Genomic DNA, 26,777 nt, shown 5'->3' with positions numbered 1-26,777 from the left:
GCATCTGATCCAGCTGTTGAAAGAAATAATAGCTGATCCTGAGGAGGGGACACTGTAGAAAGGTGAGAATGGGGAAGAAGGCTAAGAGTGGTGACAAAAGGAAATTCTGAAAGCTTCTGAAGGCCTGACAAGGATGCTACACCCGGGAAGATAAAGTTGGGAAGTGGGTGAGGATCTGGGCAGAGGTGGCTGCATCCAAGTTAAAGAGAAGGAAGAAAGCAGCTGCTGGAGAACAGCCTTTCCCCCACACACGGTGCTGCAGGTGGAGCAGGGGGTCAAAACGAGGCCTGGAGGGGAAGCCAACGCTTAACATCTAGACCATCAGGCTAGAAGACTGGAGGTACTATTCCTTCTTCCAATTTCTTTATGCAAAGGCTACTTATTTTTGGTTGAGAAGAGTCAGCTTGGCCTTTAATATGTGTAGCTTCTTCATCTTTTACCATCTATGAGACTATCTTGGGGACCCATGTCATAGAAATTGGATTTTCAAATGATATCAATAATCTATCCTTCTGGAGAAAAACTATTCATCTGTAATTGTGTACAACTGCCTATACATTCTCCGGAAACTTCACATATTAAAGCAAGATGAGGCCGTGGAGCTACAGGGAGCAGAGGTGGCCAGGATGGTGGTTCTCGGCAAACCAACCTGCAGGCATCCCCTGATGTGGACACAGGAGAGATGCGGGGGCCCTTTTCAGAGGTGGGGGAAGGACAATCCAGGTCACTGTCCTTCTCCACGGAGCAGAGGGGCGCCCGCAGCACCCTACTCTTCAGTTTTGCAGATGTGCTGTCCTCAAAGACGTCGTCATCCCCCATCTCATCGGAGTAGAAGCCGGCACTCCCGGCCAGCCTGCTGGAGGACTTGGCGGGCTGTGGGCTGGTGGCACGGCTCTCCAGCTCGTGGAAACGGTGCAGGCTGCTGGTGCTCGAGCCGTGTGACAGGGACAGCAGGTACCGCAGCAGCCTCCGGCTTCGGGACAGGGCCTCGCCGTCCGCCTTCTCATCCAGAAGCAGGACATGCATGCCCCCCTTGCTGGCTCCTGCTTCTGAGGCTGCTGAACGATTGGCAGAAAGGGATGAGACACAAGAATGCTTGGAACTGCCCAGGGCTTTGCGATTCAGTATTCTTCTTTCTCTCTGGTGGAACCTGTTGGTTCTGAGACATGGGTCCTGAGGGAGTACCAGTTTCCCTTCAGAGCAGGTTCTCTCCACGTAGTCAAAACTTTCCAAGGCATCCCGGGCGTTCTCACCCACATCGTTTAGGGATTTTGAGAACTTTAGTGTTCTTCTGGCTTTGGTATTCTTAGTAGGCTTCAAGACCTGGACCCACTCTGAACCACAGGAATTTCTCTTTGACGCCTGCGCTGTATCTTGACAGACAACTGTCACAGTAAGCCCTTGGGTCAGAGAACTCTGGCAGGGAGGAGCTTTCAAGACAACAGCAGATGGCACGGGACTGTGGTGACAACACTCAGAAAACACTGCACTGGAACTGCATGCAGAGAACAGTGGAATAAAAGCACAGAAAGTAAAAACAATATTAAAAGAGAATAGACATCAAAGTGAAGAAATGAGACTCGCATGATAACCTGGTGAGCACACAGCACATAAAACCAGGCTGACTGTTCAGAGCAGAGGCATATGGAGAATCAAGAATCTGCAGACATTAACGCGTATTCCCAGGACGCACACGAGCCACGGCAGCGTGCAGAGTGTTACCTGCAGATGTCCTGATTGGAGGGCGTGACGGAAGTGCGAGCGAAGGAGGACACTGGAGCCGACGCCACCGAGGAGCCCCCAGCCTGCAACACATACCTCTGGTCAGTTTTTAGGGAGAGCCAGGGGACCACGAACACCTTCTCCTGAATGGCACTGGGTCTGCTGCTGCCCACTGCTCAGTGAGCAGTACTCATGTTAGGTCCCTACGAGCCAAGCCAAGAACAGAACAAGCAGCATTCTTCTCTTCTAAGATGAAGGTAAAACTGTAGTCAAGAATATTTGAGACCGTGGAGCAGCAGCATCTACCTTGTATGGATTCAACGGTCATTCATCCTCTAAGCATCTAAACTTAAATTAGTTCATACATAAGCCAAGAAACCAAGCACCACAGGTGCATGTAAATACAAAAGGAACGTGAGGTGCCTTCCCTGCCAGCCTTACTTCCCCCCAGCCAGCACTCTCTAACCCTGTATCTGGGGTCATCCTTGTGGAGGTTGGCAGGACACAAGAGCTCCTCCGCCCTCACCACTTGGCAGTGGGTCCACGAACTCCCAAGCCCCTGCCAGCACTCCTTACACAGAGGGGAGACTCCCTGAACATGCCAAACTTACAGAAAAGATCTGAGAGGGTGAGGAAATACCATGGTGGAAAGAGAAGCAGAGGAGAGAAATAGGAACAGGGAGTACAGCTGAGTTGAGGTTGTACAACTACTGTTTAGGGTGTCCCCCAACCTCCACTCCAGCCTCTGCAGGGCACTTGCGAGGCCTCATCAAGACTGACTCCTGAGCTTCCTTGGCCCTCATAGCAGCAAGTGTGTTCTTCCCTCCTTAGGACAGTTGTTCTGAGGGAGCATCTGCTCTGTGCAACCTCAGGGGCCACGTGGAAATAGTACTGAGTCTGTTATCAAGGGCAAGCCAGCATCTCCTCCCCACCCTCCCCAGGCCCACTCAAAAGGCCCTCAGCCCTGTCCCTTGATTCGGGAAAGCCCCACTCTGGCCACCATTCCCCAGCTGAGGCCAAGCCTCCACTCTTGCGAAGTGTCACCCCCGGGGCATACTCTCATCCTGGCACTGCAGCTAAGGAACCCCTGACTTGCATCACCAACTCCCCTGTTAGCATGTGCATCAGCCTGAACAGAACCAGAGAGAACCGGCACTCTGCCTGAGGTTCATTGGACAGTGACTCCTGTTCCTCAACACGGAGCTGAAACATCATCGTAGACCCAAGTCAACCTAATGAAACTTGATCCATGAAGTTATACGTTATCATGGCACATGTATATGCTAAAATTATGTAGTATTACTCAACAAGCACATCTTCAGAGTTACCAAAGAATCCACATTTATTTTCTAAAAGCATTTTTGGTCAAAGTTCTTAAGAATCTAAACTTTATTTGGAGCCAGAAAAATGACATTCCCCCAAATAATCTTGCACTACTTGGTTACGATTCTTTCTAAAACAAAAGTGGGGGGTCCTCAACACTTTGCTACCACATTCCCATTGCATGAGCTACCCACTCCCCACAACCCTTTCTCCTGCACCCTCCTCCCAGACAGCTGTCATGGGCCCCTCTATTCTCCCGAAATGGGAACAGGGAGCCTTTACTGTTATATCGCAGGAGGCGGGATAAGGAGAGCCACACTAATGTCCCTAGCTCCTACTATCGGCCTGGTCTCTGATATTCAGTCCCAACCCTACTCTGAGATGGACAGCCTCCTTGAACTTCTCGCTCCCTTCTTTAACCTGTGAGGGTGACCAGTTTTGTTCAGTATCTGTAGGCGGGGCCAAAGGCCAGTCATGGTGTAGAGAAGGAGCCTCCCCAAGCAGACCTGGGAGGAAGGGAGGATAGGAAAGTAGGTGCGCATCCCTGTGCCTTCAGCTCTCATTCCTCGAGGCTGCTGGGTCAAGCTGAGTCACTCGGACTGAGGCAGAGAAGGAAGTGCCCTCCCCACGTGAGGAATGGCCAAGTGCATGCTCATCCAGACACAAGGCAACATCTTGTCATCTCCTTCCCTGTTACATTCTGAGGACAGGAGCCTCATGAAACACACATACTGTCTATATTCTGAAAAGAAGGCAAACCCTGTGAAAGGAGAGTCGGGTCTCATCTGCGGAATGAGATGCTCCCAGGGTCAGTGTCCTTGAGAGGAGGCAGGAGTCAGATGGGAAGCTGAAATCAAGACAAAATGTTCTCTTACTCCTGTTCTGAACCTCAAGTAATTCACATGAAAAAGGGACATCCAGGGTAACAATTCACATTATCCAAGGCCCTGAAGGGGGCAAGGCTTAGCAGCAGGAGGGAAGAGCCTCAGAGCGGAACAAAAACCTGCACTGAGGCGGCAGCCAGACTAGCCACACACTTGACATTGGTCATCCTCTCCCTGGGAGTCTCCTGTCTCAGGTGCGCCACAGGGACTCCCACACAGTCGTGTCTGCGCTTGCAGTGGCCCCGAGACCTGGCTCTGCTTGTTCAGCAAACAGGAATAGCTCCAACCGCCTCCCTCTGTGCTCCTACCCTCACTCCATCCTCTCCGATCCCACAAAGGACATTACGAAACATTCTCAGCAGGTAACATCCAAGCCTCAACAAGCCTCCCAATAGCAGAGGTAAACTCTCCCTTCTTATTAGATGAGGAGATTATGGGAAAACTGCTGCTTTACATACATACAAACCAACACATGCCTTACCCTTCTCAAGAGCAAGAAAATAAGCAAGACTCACGGGGCCATCACAGCCCCTGGAGAGGTTCCTTCCATTATCAGCTAGAGAAGAGTACGTCATGAAGGTCAGGACCAGTCCTCGTGCAGAATGATCCCCGAGCACAGCGACAGCATCTTTCAAGAGCTCAACTTGTTGCTGGTATCAGGCTGAGTAAAATCTATCAATCTACCCACAAGGACTTAATGGTGACAATGAAATGAGGAAGACAGCTTCAAACACAGTTCCAGGGTCTAACCAGAGGAATCTAGGTAGGTCAAGAGGCTGCAGTCCCCTCTCAGAGGCTCAGCCAATAGCTCCCTAGCTCCTCTGGACAGCAACAGCGAGTGGGGTGACGTGTGGGAGGTTGTGGGGCAGTGCTGGCTTAAGGGAGAAGGAGACTCTGTGCCCACACAACACGGGGGAACATACTTTCCCCTCCTCGAGGGAGGATCAGGCCACACAAGACTCTGCAGTTACTGACAAAAGGTGTGAATGTTCATGAGGAGACAATTCAAATGTGTTGAGAAAACTGAAGCCCTCTGTTCCTCAAGTTCTTTGTTGGTTCTCAAACAAGAGACATTCCAGTCATGAAAAAGAATGTAAAGCAATCTCACTGCAAAAAAATTTTCATAAAAATCCCCCTTTTTTTTAAGATGTTGTAATCAATTATGCCCAAATAAACCTCTGGATTCTGTCTAGGCCTAAATCCCAGTTGCTCTTATTTCTTAGGAATGACAAGTTTGTTTTGCTGTCCTCAAGTCACTTAATGGTGGTTTTTCTATCAATGCACTGTTCTAAATGATTTTATCAAGGCTGCCAAACACTTACAGCAAACAGAAAACTTATCACATATCCCTGGTAGAAGTTGGCATGCCCCCTCACCTCTGTTTTTTTTTAAGAGAACAAACGACCACTGACAGGCCTGTCATAACAGACTCAACAGGTAGTGTTCTCAGTCCCTGGAAGGAACTTAGCAATTTGACGCTAGAGAGGACTTCCTCCCTGCGGGACACCAGCTGTACCTTCCCTCACCCTTACCTTCCCCACCTGCTTTTTGCTTCACTTCCTTCCCTTGCTCCTTTTACTACATTACATCCCAACCTCCCTCTAGGCCACTTCCTCCTCCTTCTCTATTGCAAAACTCCACTGGGCCCTTTTTCATTTACCAGCAAAGCTATTTTTAATACATTTTGTGCTCTACTAAAAGTGAATCTGTCCATCTGATTTTCATCAACAGGTGTAGGACCACAGGAAATGGTCTGGTTGGGCCTGCTTTTTAAGCCAGGAGGAACTTGAGAAAGGACTAGAGAAGGAGGGCAAGATACAGAGGGCTTGTGTTTACAACGGATCTCAAATTATAACATATCAAGCAATGACTTGATCAAAAAATGGGAAAGGAAATACAGACGGCTCTTACAACATAAGAAGATGCTTAGCCTTTCTCACAATGAGAAATACAAATTAAAGCTCAAATGAGAAATGCCTTCATCATTAACAAGAGTTTTTAAAAAAATCAAATACCCACATTGGCAAAAGTATGAGGTAACAATCACTCTCACACATTGCTGGTGTGAAAGCAACCTGGTAAACCCCCCACCGAAGATGGCAATTTGGCAATTTCGCTCGGAATTACAAATGCATGTGTACTTTGTCCCAGCAACTCTTCTCTTAAGAATTCATCTTTATACATATGCACAAAAAGGTTTGTACAAAACTGCCTGGGAGCAAAGGGCTGGCATAACCTCACTGCCCGTGGGCTTGGACCTGAATGTCAATACTAGTGTAGCAAGTCACTGCACTACTGTATTTCTACCAAAGAAACAAAAACCCAAAACATCAAAATCAATGTTCTAAGAGCCATGTATATTTCTTCCTTTAGAAGAATATGGCTAAATTAAGAAAACATGTTACATTGTCAGCATAGAAAGTTTGGAAGTGAAAAGCTCTGACAGCTACCAAGAAAGAGGTTTTTTCTCTACAAAGATGGTACTTGCCACCTGTAACAGATTGCTACTATCCTGTTAACAAATTACCACAAACTTAGTGGCTCATTACCACAAATATGTCATCTGACCCACAACGCAATGGGACCCTCTGCTCAGGGCCTCCCTTCTTTGCAGAGGCTCTGGGGAAGAACGCACTCCCACGTTCATTTAGGCTGCTGGCAGAAGGCAGTTCCCAGCAGCTTTAGGACTGAGGACCAATTTACTTCCTGGATGTCAGCCAGGGGCTGCCTGCATTCCCCAACCATCCTTCCCCATGTTCAAGCCCACTCTTGCTTCCAGTCTCTGCCGCCAGGCAGGGAAAGCTCTCTGCCTTTAAGAGCTCACATGATTCCTTTTGTACAATGATCTTATCAGCAATATCTCTCATCACAGTGACAAGCTTCGGGCATCAGGGTGGGACATCTTGGGTGGGGAGGGGTGGCACTTTAGAAATTCTGCTTACCAGACCACCTTACCTTTACTTTCTGCTCAGGAAGTTACTAAATGCTTCTGCCCTCCTGCCCTCAAAGCAGGAGATAGAGATCGGGTCCTTACTGCCACTCAGCAAGTCTGACTTCAAATAATAAAACCAAATAGCATCTCACTTGGTGTTTAGACACTGCAATGTACAAACTGAGACAGCATTTCAGCAAACTTTCTGCTTAGCACAGAAGTTTCTCTGTGAAAAGAAATGCTTCATTCTGAGAGATTCTTGATTTCTAAAAATAAACACCCAGTTGTATTCAACTTCCAAAATGATCTACAATTAAAGGACAGGCCAGTTCTGTGGCTGCTCTGATAAATACATGTTGACTCCTGATGAAGGGCTGTGCCAAGAATGAGCTTTCTCGATAGCAATTAATTAAAACTGACCATTAAAAAAGTCAATATAGAATATGTACAATATAGAATTCATGGAGGAGAGTGTACTGAATTCTAAAATGATTTCCATTACAAATGACTCTCAGTATTGTCTAGTGAGTAGCACAAACACTGAATTCTTTTCTTTGGTGGCCTTTTAGAGAGGGTTGGAATTACGTGAATAACAATATATCCCCAGCATAATGAGGGGCCTATGTCACAGCACTGCTAGAGGGAAAGCAACAGCTGAAGGGGCTCTATCATGGCCCATCTTACAAAGCAGGTCTTTAAGCTACTGTTGGGAATCTTGCTAATATAACTTGTTTTCAATAAATTACATTGAAGGCAATCGTTTCTGAGCAAAGATGGATTCACATTCCCAGAAGCTCTAATTGTAACCACATAAAGACCCTCAAAGTCACCAGAGATCAAATTGCCAACATTCACTGGATCATAGAAAAAGCAAGAGAGTTTCAGAATAACATCTATTTCTGCTTTACTGACTGTGCCAAAGCCTTTGACTGTGTGGATCACAACAAACTGGAAAAATCTTAAAGAGATGGGAATACCAGACCACCTGGCCTGCCTCCTGAGAAATCTGCATGCAGGTCAAGAAGCAACAGTTAGAACTAGACATGGAACAACAGACTGGTTCCAAATTGGAAAAGGAATACGTCAAAGCTGTATATTGTCACCCTGCTTATTTAACTTATATGCAGAGTACATCATGAGAAACACTGGGCTGGATGAAACACAAGCTGGAATCAAGATTGCTGGGAGAAATAACAATAACCTCAGATATGCAGATGACACCACCCTTATGGCAAAAAGCAAAGAAGAACTAAAGAGCCTCGTGATGAAAATGAAAGAGGAGAGTGAAAAAGTTGGCTTAAAACTCAACACTCAGAAAACTAAGATGATGGCATCCAGTCCCATCACTTCATGGCAAATAGATGGGGAAACAATGGAAATAGTAACAGACTTTATTTTTGGGGGATCCAAAATTACTGCAAATGGTGACTGCAGTCATGAAATTAGAAGACGCTTGCTCCTTCGAAGAAAAGCCATGACCAATCTAGACAACATATTAAAAAGCAGAGACATTACTTTGCCAACAAAGGTCCATCTAGTCAAAGCTATGGTTTTTCCAGGAGTCATGTATGGATGTGAGAGTTGGACTATAAAGAAAACTGAGCACCAAAGAACTGATGCTCTTGAACTGTGGTGCTGAAGAAGACTCTTGAGAGTCCCTTGGACTGCCAGGAGATCCAACTAGTCCATCCTAAAGGAAATCAGTCCTGAATATTCATTGGAAGGACTGATGCTGAAGTTGAAATTCCAATACTTTGGCCAACTGATGCAAAGAACTAACTCATTTGAAAAGACCCTGATAGTGGTAAAGACTAAAGGCGGGAGGAGAAGGGGACGACAGAGGATGAGATGGTTGGATGGCTTCACCGACTCAAAGGACATGAGTTTGAGTAAGCTCCAGGAGTTGGTGATGGACAGGGAAGCCTGGCGTGCTGCAGTCCATGGGATCGCAAAGAGTCACACACGATGGAGCAACTGAACTGAACTGAACTGAAATCACCAGAAATACCATGGTAGAAGGGCTGGGTTTCCGAGTCATTTACTACTCAAAAGGACCCTTCACTATTACAGACTTCAAGTATTTAACTTTTCAAATATAATTTAAATACATTTTTATTTCCAATAATTCTTGGAGAAAATTATGAGGTGGTAGCAAAAGCAGTGGCTTTTGACTCCAAAGTCCTCAGTCTGTGTGTGTTCTGGGGCTACCTGGCTAAGCATACCACCTCCCAAGAGCACACCAACTGGCACAGGAATTTAATTATTTAAAAATCAGGTCAATAAACCATAGGGCTGCTATGAGGACCTTATAAAATCAGATAAAATTCCCTATTACTCCCCCATTACTCCTTCACTTTCATTTTCATAGATTTTTACGATTTTTTTAGTTAGGGAAAAAAAATTTTTTTTTTCTTTTCTTTTCATTTTTCTTCTTTTTTTTCTTTCCTTTTTCTCTTCTATTTTCTATTTTTCTTTTTCTCTTATTTATTTTAAAGTCCTCTAGTACTCCTCTACTACTCCTTAATTTTCATTTTCAATACACTATAACCTAAAAAAAAAAAAAAAGAAGAGAAGCCCTATTTTTAAACCGAAGATTATTCTCTCCCAATCTTGACTCTCTGTTTTCTTCCTCAGAACACCTCTATTTCCTCCTTTCCCCTTCTCTTCCCAATCCAATTCTGTGAATCTTTGTAGGTGACTGGGCTACGGAGAACACTCTGGGAACAGACAACTGTGTAGATCTGTCTCTCTCCTCTTGAGTCCCCCTTTTTCTCCTCCTGCTCATCTCTATCTCCCTCCTCCCTCTCCTCTCCTTCATGTAACTCTGTGAACCTCTCTGGGTGTCCCTAACGGGGGAGAATCTTTTCGCCATTAACCTAGAGGTTTTCTTATCAGTGCTGTATAGTTGGAGAAGTCCTGAGACTACAGGAAGAATAAAACTGAAATCCAGAGGCAGGAGACTTAAGCCCAAAACCTGAGAACACCAGAAAACTCCTGACTACATGGAACTTTAAGTAATAAGTGACCGTCCAAAAGCCTCCATACCTACACTGAAACCAACCACCACCCAAGAGCCAATAAGTTTTAGAGCAAGGCATACCACGCAAATTCTCCACCAACGCAGGAACATAGCCCTGAACGTCAACATACAGGCTGCCCAAGGTCACACCTAACACATAGACCCATCTCAAAACTCATTACTGGGCACTCCATTGCTCTCCAAAGAGAAGAAATCAAATTCCACGCACCAGAACACTGACGCAAGCTTCCCTAAGCAGGAAACCTTGACAAGCCAATCGTCTAACCCCACCCACTGGGTAAATCCTCCACAATAAAAAGGAACCACAGACCTCCAGAATACAGAAAGCCCACTCCAGACACAGCAATCTAAACAAGATGAAAAGGCACAGAAATACCCAACAGGTAAAGGAACATGAAAAATGCCCACCAAGTCAAACAAAAGAGGAGGAGACAGGGAATCTACCTGAAAAAGAATTTAGAATAATGATAATAAAAATGATCCAAAATCTTGAAAACAAAATGGAGTTACAGATAAATAGCCTGGAGACAAAGATTGAAAAGATACAAGAAATGTTTAATAAAGACCTAGAAGAAATAAAAAAGAGTCAGTTAGAAATGAATAATGCAATGAATGAGATCAAAAACACTTTGGAGGGAACCAAGAGTAGAATAACGGACGCAGAAGATAGGATAAGTGAGGTAGAAGATAAAATGGTGGAAATAAATGAAGCAGAGAGGAAAAAAGAAAAAAGGATCAAAAGAAATGAGGACAACCTCAGGGACCTCTGGGACAATGTGAAACGCCCCAACATTCGAATCATAGGAGTTCCAGAAGAAGAAGACAAAAAGAAAGGCCATGAGAAAATACTCGAGAAGATAATAGCTGAAAACTTCCCTACAATGGGGAAGGAAATAGCCACCCAAGTCCAAGAAACCCAGAGAGTCCCAAACAGGATAAACCCAAGGCGAAACACCCCAAGACACATATTAATCAAATTAACAAAGATCAAACACAAAGAACAAATATTAAAAGCAGCAAGGGAGAAACAACAAATAACACACAAAGGGATCCCCATAAGGATAACAGCTGATCTATCAATAGAAACCCTCCAGGCCAGAAGGGAATGGCAGGACGTACTGAAAGTAATGAAAGAGAATAACCTACAACCTAGATTACTGTATCCAGCAAGGATCTCATTCAGATATGAAGGAGAATTCAAAAGCTTTACAGATAAGCAAAAGCTGAGAGAATTCAGCACCACCAAACCAGCTCTTCAAACAAATGCTAAAGGATCTTCTCTAGACAGGAAATGCAGAAAGGCTGTATAAACGTGAACCCAAAACAACAAAGTAAATGGCAACGGGACCACACCTACAAAGTAAATGGCAACGGGACCACACCTATCAATAATTACCCTAAATGTAAATGGGTTGAATGCCCCAACCAAAAGACAAAGATTGGCTGAATGGATACAAAAACAAGACCCCTATATATGCTGTCTACAAGAGACCCACCTCAAAACAAGAGACACATACAGACTAAAAGTGAAGGGCTGGAAAAAAAATATTTCACGCAAACGGAGACCAAAAGAAAGCAGGAGTCGCAATACTCATATCAGATAAAATAGACTTTCAAATAAAGGATGTGAAAAGAGACAAAGAAGGACACTACATAATGATCAAAGGATCAATCCAAGAAGAAGATATAACAATTATAAATATATATGCACCCAACATAGGAGCACCGCAATATGTACGGCAAACGCTAACGAGTATGAAAGAGGAAATTAATAGTAACACAATAATAGTGGGAGACTTTAATACCCCACTCACAACTATGGATAGATCAACTAAACAGAAAATTAATAAGGAAACACAAACCTTAAATGACACAACGGACCAGCTAGACCTAATTGATATCTATAGGACATTTCACCCCAAAACAATCAACTTCACCTTTTTCTCAAGTGCACACGGAACCTTCTCCAGAATAGATCACATCCTGGGCCATAAATCTGGTCTTGGAAAATTCAAAAAAATTGAAATCATTCCAGTCATCTTTTCTGACCACAGTGCAGTAAGATTAGATCTCAATTACAGGGAAAAAATTGTTAAAAATTCAAACATATGGAGGCTAAATAACATGCTTCTGAATAACCAACAAATCATAGAAGAAATCAAAAAAGAAATCAAAATATGTATAGAAATGAATGAAAATGAAAACACAACAACCCAAAACCTATGGGACACTGTAAAAGCAGTGCTAAGGGGAAGGTTCATAGCATTACAGGCTTACATCAAGAAACAAGAAAAAAGCCAAACAAATAACCTAACTCTACACCTAAAGCAATTAGAGAAGGAAGAAATGAAGAACCCCAGGGTTAGCAGAAGGAAAGAAATCTTAAAAATCAGGGCAGAAATAAATGCAATAGAAACTAAAGAGACCATAGCAAAAATCAACAAAGCTAAAAGCTGGTTTTTTGAAAAAATAAACAAAATTGACAAACCATTAGCAAGACTCATTAAGAAACAAAGAGAGAAGAACCAAATTAACAAAATTAGAAATGAAAATGGAGAGATCACAACAGACAACACTGAAATACAAAGGATCATAAGAGACTACTACCAGCAGCCTGAACCAGGAAGAAATAGAAGATCTTAACAGACCCATCACAGGCAAGGAAATCAAAACTGTAATCAAAAACCTTCCAGCAAACAAAAGCCCAGGACCAGATGGCTTCACAGCTGAATTCTACCAAAAATTTAGAGAAGAGCTAACACCTATCTTACTCAAACTCTTCCAGAAAATTGCAGATGAAGGTAAGCTTCCAAACTCATTCTATGAGGCCACCATCACCCTAATTCCAAAACCAGACAAAGATGTCACAAAAAAAGAAAACTAAAGGCCAATATCACTGATGAACATAGATGCAAAAATCCTTAACAAAATTCTAGCAAACAGAATCCAAAGACATATTTAAAAACTCATACACCATGACCAAGTGGGCTTTATCCCAGGAATGCAAGGATTCTTTAATATCCGCAAATCAATCAATGTAATACACCACATTAACAAATTGAAAGATAAAAACCATATGATTATCTCAATAGATGCAGAGAAAGCCTTTGACAAAATTCAACACTCATTTATGATTAAAACTCTCCAAAAAGCAGGAATAGAAGGAACATACCTCAACATAATAAAAGCTATATATGACAAACCCACAGCAAGCATCACCCTCAATGGTGAAAAATTGAAAGCATTTCCCCTGAAATCAGGAACAAGACAAGGGTGCCCACTCTCACCACTACTATTCAACATAGTGTTGGAAGTTTTGGCCACAGCAATCAGAGCAGAAAAAGAAGTAAAAGGAATCCAGATAGGAAAAGAAGAAGTGAAATTCTCACTGTTTGCAGATGACATGATCCTCAAGATAGAAAACCCTAAAGACTCTACCAGAAAATTACTAGAGCTAATCAATGAATATAGTAAAGTTGCAGGATATAAAATTAACACACAGAAATCCCTTGCATTCCTATATACTAACAATGAAAAAACAGAAAGAGAAATTAAGGAAACAATACCATTCACCACTGCAACAAAAAGAATAAAATACTTAGGAGTATATCTACCTAAAGAAACAAAAGACCTATACATAGAAAACTATAAAACACTGATGAAAGAAATCAAAGAGGACACAAACAGATGGAGAAACATACCGTGTTCATGGATTGGAAGAATCAATATTGTCAAAATGGCTATTCTACCCAAAGCAATCTATAGATTCAATGCAATCCCTATCAAGCTACCAACGGTATTTTTCACAGAACTAGAACAAATAATTTCACAATTTGTATGGAAATACAAAAAACCTCGAATAGCCAAAGTAATCTTGAGAAAGAAGAATGGAACTGGAGGAATCAATCTGCCCAACTTCAGACTCTACTACAAAGCCACAGTCATCAAGACAGTATGGTACTGGCACAAAGACAGAAATATAGATCAATGGAACAGAAATAGAAAGCCCAGAGATAAATCCACGAACCTATGGACACCTTATCTTTGACAAAGGAGGCAAGGATATACAATGGAAAAAAGACAACCTCTTTAACAAGTGGTGCTGGGAAAACTGGTCAAACACTTGTAAAAGAATGAAACTAGAACACTTTCTAACACCATACACAAAAATAAACTCAAAATGGATTAAAGATCTAAATGTAAGACCAGAAACTATAAAACTCCTAGAGGAGAACATAGGCAAAACACTCTCCGACATAAATCACTGCAAGATCCTCTATGACCCACCTCCCAGAATATTGGAAATAAAAGCAAAACTAAACAAATGGGACCTAATGAAACTTAAAAGCTTTTGCACTACAAAGGAAACTATAAGTAAGGTGAAAAGACAGCCCTCAGATTGGGAGAAAATAATAGCAAATGAAGCAACAGACAAAGGATTAATCTCAAAAATATACAAGCAACTCCTGCAGCTCAATTCCAGAAAAATAAATGACCCAATCAAAAAATGGGCCAAAGAACTAAACAGACATTTCTCCAAAGAAGACATACAGATGGCTAACAAACACATGAAAAGATGCTCAACATCACTCATTATTAGATAAATGCAAATCAAAACCAGAATGAGGTACCATTACACGTCAGTCAGGATGGCTGCTATCCAAAAGTCTACAAGCAATAAATGCTGGAGAGGGTGTGGAGAAAAGGGAACCCTCTTACACTGTTGGTGGGAATGCAAACTAGTACAGCCACTATGGAGAACAGTGTGGAGATTTCTTAAAAAACTGGAAATAGAACTGCCATATGACCCAGCAATCCCACTTCTGGGCATACACACTGAGGAAACCAGATCTGAAAGAGACACGTGCACCCCAATGTTCATCGCAGCACTGTTTATAATAGCCAGGACATGGAAGCAACCTAGATGCCCATCAGCAGATGAATCGATAAGGAAGCTGTGGTACATATACACCATGGAATATTACTCAGCCGTTAAAAAGAATTCATTTGAATCAGTCCTAATGAGATGGATGAAACTGGAGCCCATTATACAGAGTGAAGTAAGCCAGAAAGATAAAGAACATTACAGCATACTAACACATATATATGGAATTTAGAAAGATGGTAACGATAACCCTATATGCAAAACAGAAAAAGAGACACAGAAATACAGAACAGACTTTTGAACTCTGTGGGAGAAGGTGAGGGTGGGATGTTTTGAAAGAACAGCATGTATACTATCTATGGTGAAACAGATCACCAGCCCAGGTGGAATGCATGAGACAAGTGCTCGGGCCTGGTGCACTGGGAAGACCCAGAGGAATCGGGTGGAAAGGGAGGTGGGAGGGGGGATCGGGATGGGGAATACGTGTAAATCTATGGCTGATTCATATCAATGTATGACAAAACCCACTGAAATGTTGTGAAGTAATTAGCCTTCAACTAAAAAAAAAAAAAAAAATCAGAGATGCAGAAATGTGACACACCATTCTCGGAAAGCCTCCATTGAGAAGAAGGCTTCCAGCTATACTACTGACCACTGCTTACTGGTCTGCAGAGTGAACCTGCAGGTGTTTCTGTGATGAAATGCCCCCATTCCAACAGGCTACCACCGTCTACTCACTTGAGATGCAAAGAGTTTCTGCTCAGGCTACTCACCTGTGAGGTTAACCTTTGCCCTGGGAAATTCAACTGAGAAGAACTCAGGAGACAAGAAGATGAACTCAAACTTAATGCTAAGGCTCTTCCTCTAAAGCCAACATGTTAGGTAACAAATGAAATCAGTAATCTCTTTAAGCACATGTCCTCCCCAACCCAAAATCTAAAAGAATATTCAGAGACCTGCCTGAAACCCCACTGCTGCCTCAACATCCCAGGCCCCGCCTCCCTCTCTGCTCTGAGACTCGGCATTGGCCACCACCTAGCATTTCACCCCCTCCTTCCTCTTCCTGGGGGTGCTCTCACACACCACCCAGTATGACTGGCCCTTCCTCAGGTTTCTTCTCAAAAAAGGCTTTCCACCCCTCTTATTCACTATCTATGTACCCTGTTCACTTCTTTCCTGGCACTGTCAAGGTTTACAAAAAGACGTTACTAGAACAATATATTCACTCAGAAGTTGCTGCTATTTAGTTGTGCATGGTGCCTTGCACACAGGAGGTGTTCACTGAACACTTGTTGAATAAATAAAACAAGGACACTCTGGAGCAACCGCATCTCTATTAATACGTCTAAAACAGAGGTTCTCAAACTAGTTGGTCTCAGGGTCACTTTACACACTAAAAGAAAAAAAAGAAAAATGAATGAGGGCCCCAAAGAGTGTGTGTTTAGGTAGGTTACATCAACCAAAGATTAGAAATTTTTAAAACACAAGACTGCCAGCACACATTCTGTTAGTGACAGACAGAAGATACCATCTTGCATGCCACTCAGACTCTAGAAACTCCTCTGTACACTTGTGAGACAGTGAGAGTAACACAAGCAAATCATGTCTTCATATTATTATGAAACCAGCTTTAGTCTGGTCCCCTGCTCTGCCAGGGGGTCCAGAACAAAACTGAAAACTGCTGGTCTAAAGCTATAGCCAAAAACTCAACTGTAATAAATCAGGAGGAAAAAAAAAAAAATAGAGTCAGTCAATTTGTGCAAAAGGAGAGCCAAATAGCAAGACACTGACCACAGAGCTTCATCAGGACCCAAAGTGAGTCTACATGGTATTCATGATACACATGAAGCAGGCTGTCACCACGTGATGCCATTAACCCTGCCAATTCATTCTCCTTGTTTCTATTCAATGAAATAAGTACACTGTCTTTGAGATAGCTGCTTTCTTCAGTATAAATTGAGAAAGGCACATCTGCCTTATACTTAACCCATAGGTCTGAGTAAACTGTCTGTCACTGGTTAACTCTGTATTCAGAAATAGAGAGAAAAACTTGGTTGTGACAATCAAATCAAGGTGTGTGGCCAGCGAGTCACAACCCTAAGGCTGTGTTTACATCTGACATGTGACAACTCCTCATTCCTATCTAATGGCAACATTAACAGGAAAATATTAAATGCTCAAATTCACTGAGATCTGCCTGCCAAACAACAGAACAGCTATAATTTTAAGTGTTCATTAAATATGCCCAATCTGACTTCTCCCCAGGAATATGTGATTAACCAGAGGCAGGCACATGATTCTTGAGATATCTGAATAAAATTATGCAGAGCTCTAAAATATTCTGCTGGGTACCAGCCTTTGGAAACTGCCAGAGCTTAGTCACCTCACCTCGCTGCAGGAGGAGGAGGCACACATGTTCCAGGCTTCATGAGCAATGTGCAGCTTGCCACTGCCATCTCCCCGTAGGAAGCACTGCTAGTCATGAACTTGTTCAAGAAATTGTGTCACCTGGACCAAATCCAGTTCCCAGAGCTGAATGAGAATGCTTCCCTAGGGGTAAACTAATGCTGTGTCTGGGTGCTGTGCTTTCCTGCATATAAGTCTCCCAGAGAGGTGTCAGCAGAGGCTCGAGGAAGTACAGCCCCCACAGTGAACCTGGCCTAAGCTGATTCCATGTATCTTAAAAAATTTCATTTGGACAGAGTGAATTCAAGCCTCCTCAGGGAATCCCAATCTTCCTCTAAAGGATTTCTGTTCGAAGTAAAGTGGTCCTCAGGGCTTCCCTGGTGGGTCAATGGTAAAGAATCTGCCTGCCCATGCAGGAGATGAAGGTTCAGTCCCTGGGTCTCGAAGATCCCCTGGAGAAGGAAATGGCAACCCACTCCAGTATTCTTGACTGGGAAATCCCGTGGACAGAGGAGCTTGGCGGGCTACAGTCCACAGGGTCACGAAGAGTCAGACACGACTTAGCGACTGAACAACAACATGCTAAGTTGCTTCAGTCATGTCTGACTCTGTGTGACCCTATGGACCATAGCCTGCCAGGTTCCTCTGTCCATGGGATTCTCCAGGCAAGAATACTGGAGTCGGGTTGCCATGCCCTCCTCCTGGGAATCTTCCTGACCCAGGGATCGAACCCACTTCTGTCTCCTGCACTGACAGGCGGGTTCTTTACTACTAGCACCACTTGGGAAGCCTTAAACAGTGATCCTCACTGGAACAGCCCCAACCAACACAGCCCCAGGGTTTACAGGTACCTGAAAGTGGATGGGCGAGATAGCCATCACTCCTATTGACTAAGGTTGCAAATACCTTCCTTTTATCTCTACCTAAAGCACTGGATTTCCCAAGGAGGTGACAGACCAGTTTTCTACTACAGTTTAACTTCATCCCAGCCAGCTGCTTTCAACCCTCTACGTCCGCATCCCCTCCTCAGCCAGACCTTCCCTGAACAGCCCTTCCAACTCTGGGGCCTCACCATTTTGTACCTTAGCCCCTTTTCCTTCCCATTCATGATTCTGCCTAAAGGTATTTCATGGACATCTGCTTATTCCTCTCTCCTCTGTTTAGTTCAGCACTCAAAGCATAATGTCTGGCACAGAGCTATGTGCGGATGAAATCTGAACTCATGTAATACTCCTAAACACCGCGCTGGACCTCCTTGTGCACCTTACAGTTGAGGGTACTTTATGCCAGGTGATGAGACAGCTTGCAGGTGGGGGGCAGTGATGGTACAATACCCCTGGACAGGGAGTCAGGTCACCTCACCCTTACATGGTAGGCGTTCCAGGAGCAACCTCTGTGACCACCTGAGTTCACCTGAAGGCCATGTCAGTACCTGGGCGCATTCCCCCACCAGCTCGTGCTCCAAGTAACCCAGGAGTGATGGCCACCAGTCAGAGACTGCCCATCACTCCGACAGCAGAGACCCACCTCACTCCCTCCCTTCTCTCCAACACAAAGCCTCCCAAATCCCACTGTCTGTCAGAGCTCTAGTTCACAAAGGGCAGAATCAGCACCAGTGGGGGTTGATAGAATCAGAGTTTAGGTGACATGATGAAGAACATTTTATAAGCTTTCTAATAGGAGTGTAACGCAGACTGCACGTGACTGACACGGGCAGACCACCCTGAAACCTGGGTACAGGCCGAGTCGGCAGGAAAAGTCTTGACAAAGACAGAATCTCAGGTAGCATAACCTGTCCACAGACTGACCTTCCCTTGTATCTTCTAGTTCAAGGGTAGGAAGCGTCTGCTTAAGTATGTCTGCTACACTGAAGACAAGAGTTTTACATGTCGTGGCCTAAAAGTAGCCTCAAATAACAGGCTTGTTTTATAAATAGAACAAGAAAGAACTGCATTCTCAAAAACAAGTTTCATAGCAATCCTGCCCTCTGTTCTTCAGCCCCATTTAACTTGTTCATCTCTTAACAAACTTAAGGAGGCTTTTGCAACAAAATTTCGTGCTGATGGGATCACTGGGAAGTTAGTTGTGTAAGCAAACAAGACTCCCCACTACTGAAGTTTTCTTTTGATCCCAGTGAAGTGTGCAGGAATTCCTGCTGTGGAAATGCAAGAAGCCCAGATCTTCTTTCTGCTCTATGGAAGAAAGCTTTGGGCTTTCACAGTTCTCCATTAACTCTGAAGTAACACTATAACTGAAAAACAAAGTGAAAGTCACGTGGTGTCCGACTCTCTGCAACCCCATAGACTATACAGTCCATGGAATTCTCCAGGCCGGTATACTGGAGTGGGTAGCCTTTCCCTTCTCCAAGGGATCTTCCCAACCCAGGAATCAAACCCAGGTCTCCCACATTACAGGCGGATTCTTTACCATCTGAGCCACAAGGGAAGCCCAAGAATACTGGAGTGGGTAGCCTATCCCTTCTCCAGTGGATCTTCTAGACCCAGGAATTGAACCGGGGTCTCCTGAATTCCAGGTGGATTCTTTACCAACTGAGCTATCAGTGAAGCCATACCTCAATTAAAAAATACGTTATTGTTAAAAAACGCTAACCATCACCTGAGCTTTCAGCAAGTTGCAGTAGTAACATCAAAGATCACCAATCCCAGATCACCATAACAAATACAATAGCAGTAACAAAAAAGCTTGAAGTATTTAGAGAATTACCAAAATGTGACACAGAAACAAGTGAGCAAATACTGTTGGAAAAATGGTGCTGACTGACTGCCTCAAAGCAAGGTTGCCACAAACCTTCAATTTATAAAAAATGCAACATTTGAAAAGTGTAATAAAGTGAAATGCAATAAAACAAAGCCTGCCTGCAGTTCTTCAATCAGCAGTGAAATAATAATAAGACTATCCTGATCCAATCAGTTGAAGGTCTTCAGGGTTCAACCAAGTTTAGTAAGAGTCACTTTATTTACTGACTCACTACATTGAGGAAGCTGTCACATGGCTTCTGGCAAACATCACCGCTAAGATTCACAATAAGCCTGAAGATTCTATTATTATCCTAATTTTACTCATCAAGAAATTAAAGTTGAGAGGAGTGTCCTTACTCAAAGTCACATGTCTGGTAAACCTTTGTTCACCTTACCCTAAAAACCCTCACCGAACTCAGATGGCCCACACCCCAGGTCTGTGCCAAGCCCATAAAATGTTCCTCTAGACACTGTTGGAGAGTTGTGTCTAGAGGAACATTTTGGACAGCTCCTTCAAAAAGTCAGAAGTCAAAACTGGCCATTTCACTCTGACAGTAATGAGGTACCACCGCACAGCAGGCCAGGTTTTGCCATACTGTCCAGACCTGACATAGACTTGGGGAGAAAGTCCACCTTTGCCAGGAACCTTCACAGACATAGCTACACGAACAAGGGGTGGGTCGGCGCCTGTGTCTGGGCTGAGAGATGAGCAGGGCATGTGAGCAAGCTCACGGCATGGGAGACACTGTCTGTAGGCTCTGGGGTCACCCCAAGCATCTGACGTACTCCTGACAGACTACCCAACTGACTATCCCACAGGTGATCAGGTGCTGTTGGCTGGCTGATTCGCCCTCTCTGCCCTCCTTTTCCTAGCCATGTTCCAGCTGGCAGTGGTCTTGTGATCCAGTTCTCACCAGTGAGATGTAAGCAGAAGTCAGGCAACTGAGTGGAGCTTCTGGGAAAGCTTTTGCCTTCTGACTGAAAAGGGTCACTCTCAGCTGACAGACTGCACAAGCTACAGTGTCAGCTAAGGTCCAACTCCCAACCCAAGACCATAAGGTGTCAAAGAGGATGACAGTGTGCCAAGGAAGATGGCACAAAGGAAGCAGAAAGAGCTTGGGTCCCTGGCAACAGCTGTGAGCAACAACACATCAGCCATGAACCATCCACCTCCAGACATCTTGTCATCAGAACCACATAAATCCATGATTATTTAAGTCAGTAGAACTGTTGTTTTGTTACTGTCTCTCAAATGCATTCCTAATTGAGGTGACAGATTCTCTGATAGCTCTCTGAGAATTCTTTTACCTGGAAGTAAATTATTTCTACCGGAAGAAATAGGGTTTTCTCTTATTACTCACTCCCCTCAAACACATGCTCAGAACTGCCTCCCTAGAAAAATATGACTGTTACATACCTCACATATAATCTGGTTCCAGAGCAGATTAAAGCAATGTATTGAGATCTTTATGTCTTGAAAAGAGTATAAAACACATGCCAGGTATAAATATAAAAGAATATAAAAACCCCGTTATAAAAATAACATATTTCAGTGGCACCCTACCTTAGAAATGTTGCTTGAATGACTCATGGAATGTCCCAAAGTCTTCTCATTCTGCAAGAAAACCAAACAGGTTTACTTTACCTAAGGCATCAAGTTTTGATTAAAATGGGCAAACAAGTAACTGAACATAACAATTCTACTAACAAATTGTTCCCTCAATTAGAATTTGCTGTGCACCAACTATTGTGTACAGGGCCAGCTATTAGACACTGGAGAATTTGGCAAATATGAATAAAACAAGTCTTTTCCCTAAAGGAACTTATTAATAAGAAAAGGACAGGAATTTAGAGCTAACTGTAAAAATATGAGGGCAATACATATCTTAAGAAGCATTCAAGAGGAGGTTCAGAGGGGTTAAACTGTGTCTTCAGTTGTGTATGATGTGGTCCATGCTATGAGGAGCTGCCATAAGACAGGGACAAAAGACCCTAACAAAGGATGGCTGAAAAGTGCTAATACTCTGCAGGGACACTCCACAGCTCACACCTACTCCCTCAAGCCTATCTCTCCTCCTGGATTAGAGAAAACAGAGTCCTGCTAGTCTCCTCCCTCTCACTCTCCTCTACCTTCAAGTTACAAAGTCTTTTTATCAAATGCTTCCCCACCAGTGTCTCTCAATCTCAAATCCCATCTCTGTTTCTACTGTCAATGCCTTTATGTTCCCTTCATTTCTTACTTGGAATTCTTGAATAACTTTCCTTCTGGTCTTTCTGCTTTTAAATTGACCTCCCTGATACATAATTGTTATAGACTGAATTGTTACCCCGCCCACCTCCAATTATGTTGATGCCCTAACTCTAAATACTGAGAATGTGACTACATTTGGAGATGGAAGTCTTTAAAGAAGAAACTACTAAAATGAGGCCATTAGGGTCGGGCCCTAAAGCAATATGACTGGTGTCCTTATAAAAAGAGGAAATTAGGACACAGATACACGAACACAGAAGACATGGGGAGAAGACAGCCATTTATCTACCCATTAAGGAAAGAGGTCCACAAGAAAAACCTAACCTGTTGTTGACACCTTGATCCTGGACTTAAAACTTCCAGAACAATAAGAAAATAAACTCCTGTTGTTTTAACTATCCAGTCTATGGTACTTTGTTATGATATCCCTAGCATATGAATACAGCAATATTCCACACTATAAAATTGTAAAAAAAAAAAAAATAATAATAATACAGTAACTTTCCCTGCATCCACTCAGGCTTGCTCTAAATCAAATGAGTAAAAAAAAAAAAAAAAAAAAAACTACTGGAAATGGAAGAGATGATCTTATGTGTATTTTTAAGATTATCTTTTCTCCATTCAGTTCACATGCCAGAAAATAACCACGGCAAAGACCACAAAATGCTGAGATGGAGGCAGAATTCTTTTATCATAAAGAAGTACAAAGGAGCGGTTGGATCATATAAAAACTCCTTTGAGGAAGAGCTGATTCCATTCCACTACGGCTCTCCTTCAAGAAAGCTGGCCACCAAGAAAATTCTGATTTTCTCCTTCCCCTCAATCCATCAAGTCACAGATGGCTTTGACTTTCGCACACTTTGCTTCTGTACACTTGGTATCACTAAAATGATTCTGAAGAAACGTTTCAAGACCTCACGAGTAGCCTGCCACTCAGCACATGTTTTGGCAATACTGTCTTGTCTTCATAGCAGTGTGTTTGTGTAATTTGGGGAATGATTTTATTATATTCTCCCTTACTTTATAAATCTGAGTACAAACAGAAGTTCATATCTCTTAAATGTAAAACAACATGACAATGTTATTAAGTGTTTAGTTTCATGGATTGTTTCTTGGTCTTAAGCTCATCACTTAGCTAGCTATAAAGGAAAAGAATAAAATTATAAACAATGTTCAAGGTGTTAGCAATATATCACCAATATCTATTTCTCTGGAAAATGAGAGTCCACATGAAAGGTAAATCTACAAACATCGAAGTTTCATTCATGAGTCAAGAACGCACTAGGGACAAACACAGGACACTGCTGCAAATCTAACTTAAAGGCTCATCTACTGGCAATTTACTACTAAATTTTAATTTAGTCTCCTAAATTAAAACAAAGATACCATATGCTTTGTATTATTTGTACAGAAAACCAATTATAACTGCTATCAAATTACCGGCCACCTTACAAGAAATAGCCAGTTTAATACCATATGGAAATCTACAGAGAAGTTCCAAGCAGCAATAATTCATGTCCTAGACCTTCCCAACATCCATTATTCCATAGAGAATGGTACTGAGTGGGGAGAGCCTAGCTGTTAAGCTAGGTAACATTATAAATCAAGACTGAGATCTAAAAATTGCTCTTTACCTTATGAACTTGAGAAATAACCTTAATGATGCAAACTTTATCCTGTTTTCCTTGTTAGAAGAATTCAGTATTCTATAGGGTAAAAACAAATAACTAGCCCCAGAGCACCAGAAGATACAGATGTTTTAAAGCCTCGATATTTGGTATTGCTTCTCCACTGTTTGGTAGGAAATTAACAATTCAGTTCCAATAGACCATAGTTTTTTTAAAAACATTGCCACATTTATTTGCACTAACTGAAAGGAAGCAAATTCCAGGATTCATTCAAATCAGTTTCTCATTCATTCCATATTTATTTACTATGTGACTGCCATATACAAACAACTGTATCAGGCACAGAATACTGACAAAAATAAATCTAACTCTGAGGCCTGCACCAATGGTAACATTATCACAGAAGTGCCTTGAAATAGTGTTTCATTGAGGACTGTACAACTAGGGAAGAGGCAAAGAATGACACAAAAAAGCACATACATAAATTCCAGTGGGTAGAGTGGGTGACATCATTCTCTCCTACAGTCAAAGAACATCAAGTTTCTACATGAGAAGAAGGAAAGTTTACCGAACATCAATATCAAGAACTGGAATGAGGAATAACAGAGAGAGAGTTTCACTGCAGCTCAAGCTGAAACTAAGCTTCAGTGCCCAAGTGATAAAAACCCTGGCAAATTATCTTCACACAGTCTCTAATACATTCCATCACTGCTCACTGGGTACCACCATCTTGACAGGAGAGCGCCTCACTGCCTGCTCCTTCCTCAAGGAAGCACGGAGATATCATACCACACACCTCCCCAGCTGACTCTCATCTCTGCCTCTCTTTATGGGCTCTTTTTCTCTACATTAAACAAGAAAACTTCTCAGAATACAGTTCCTCTTCTCATCTGTTGCCTCTCTCAGACCAGTCCTTCTGAAACTTTGTACATTTGAATTACTTAGGGACCTTGCTAAAATGCAGACTTTTAGGCCTGAGGACAGTTGGGATTCTGTGTTTCTAATGAGCTCCCAGATGACTCCATGCTGCCGGCCCCCAGGCCACATTTTAAGATGTAAGTCTGATTGTAAATCCTGGGCCAGAATAATCCATATAGGCTCTGACTCATTTTTTTTTTTAAAGTGAATCATGACTCCTGACAAAGTAAATTTCTCTTTAAAAGATGGCAGTGAGCTCATAATTGAATTAATACAAATAAATAAATCAGTCAGGAAACAAGACTGATAAACAAGTTTGAGAAAAACAGTTTAAGGGTATAAGAAAGCAAAGTTTTGTTAATGTTGAGTAGTAGTTACCAAATCACAAAGATAAAGAGAATCTCTGTTGAAAAACATGGGACATTTCCCAATTTAATCAGTTCTGTCAATGATTTTGCAAGTCTATGTGTGACTCCAATAAAATGGACCTGGGGGCAGAGCCTACTGAGACCAAACACACCATGGAAGAAGCCAAGAATTAACAAGAAGACAAAGAAGTGAGATGTCTAAGCAAGTCTTGGGGAATCTGCACAAAACAGTCAAATGACAGAACTTCCCTGAAACTCTGACCATGACCAGTTAAGTCATTAAACACACACACACCCCAATTTATGTGTAAAAGACATTGGTAACTATCTAACCAAAATCCATCATCTCCAGCAGAACTCCAACATTGTTCTGAGCAACAACAGAACCCAAAGTTCTCACTTTCTCACACTATTTTGCAGTTAAGGGTAAATACGTAAGATAGTTCTAAAGATATTACCCTTGATGTTTTCTGGGAGCACATTTTCCTTTCCTGATGCAGCTGCTATTCCATTCTCTAGCATTCCTCCTGCCCTCCTCCACCCTGGAATATATATGCCATGCCAGGGGATACAGCAGTACCTTTAGTCTCAGGACTCCTTTGCAACATAAAAAATTATTGAGAACTCCAAAAACCTTTTGTTTATGTGGATTATACCTATGGATATTTACTATATTCAAAATTAAAATGGACAATTTAAAAAATAGGAATCTCTTATTTCATTTAGAATTAGCAATAATAAACCCAGTTAAACAACATTTCTATGAAAAACAACTATTTTTTCCAAACAAAAAAAGCTAGCAGAGTAGCACATTTTTACATTTTTATAAATCTTGTTATTGTCTAATTAATGGAAGACAGCTGGATTCTCATATCTACTTATGCATTCAATCTCCTCTGATATGTTGTTTTGATTGAAGTAAAGACTTTGGCTTTATACAGTTATGAAGTTAGAAAAGGAGTATGTATTTTAATAATCATGAAACAAATGTGGATATTACTTTGTACTACACAAAAACTCAGTAACTACCTGGGATTCAGACTCTGACATTAATGAACTTTTAATACTCCAGTAAAATCAACTGCTCAATCTTTCTTTGAAACAATATCTTAACCATGCATGACTTTGTAACATCACACACTGGCCATTTAGAAATTACTGGCTCACTGAATTATGCAAATCTCCAAGATTAACACATTGTACTATGCAATATCAAAAAAACCACACTCATTAATATGACCATCAACTGTATCAGAAGAATCTTTAATTATAGAAAAGCTACTAAGCTCACAGTGGTGGATAATGTTTATCATCACTTTTAAAATGAGTAGTCATTGCTTTTCCAAGTACCCATGATCTGATTTCTCTTTTAAATGTTCAAATCTCCTGAAAACTTCTGGGTTTTGTCTACACAAAATCAAATCCTAAATGTAAAATAAAATACAATAAAAATTCCATGATATCTTTTGCTCCTAAACCTATCTTTGAGATTTCCCAAAGGGCCCTGAAAAATGACAAAAATGTATCTTTTTTTGTATTCTTATCCTATAAAGGGAGAGGTACTGAAACTCAGTTTACTTGATTTACTACTGATGAAATGCATAAGAAGTTATGAGTGACAAGAGATTCATGAGCAAGATATATTCATGCTCTATACTACA

The 26,777-nt window shown here is 42.2% G+C and overlaps 1 protein-coding gene across 7 annotated transcripts in view; it reads right to left on the bottom strand.

The window, feature by feature from the left end:
• The window catches only part of MARCHF8 (membrane associated ring-CH-type finger 8), a 110,600-nt gene that overhangs the window by 7,439 nt on the left and 76,384 nt on the right, over positions 1–26,777 (bottom strand). For 6 of the 7 annotated variants that reach the window (XM_061162034.1, XM_061162036.1, XM_061162035.1 and 3 more), the window contains 2 exons: positions 21,516–21,566; positions 1,723–1,805 (listed from right to left, as the gene is read on the bottom strand). In XM_061162034.1, the coding sequence (XP_061018017.1) occupies positions 1,723–1,805; positions 21,516–21,566 (134 nt within the window). Of the gene's footprint in view, positions 1–649; positions 1,496–1,722; positions 1,806–21,515; positions 21,567–26,777 lie in introns of all 7 variants that reach the window. The other variant, XM_061162040.1, reaches the window with a different exon arrangement.

Source organism: Dama dama, chromosome 15, assembly GCF_033118175.1.
Source record: "Dama dama isolate Ldn47 chromosome 15, ASM3311817v1, whole genome shotgun sequence".
Taxonomy (NCBI): domain Eukaryota; kingdom Metazoa; phylum Chordata; class Mammalia; order Artiodactyla; family Cervidae; genus Dama; species Dama dama.
The sequence above is the reverse complement of the archived record's forward strand: the minus strand, read 5'-3'. Positions and strand labels throughout refer to the sequence as shown.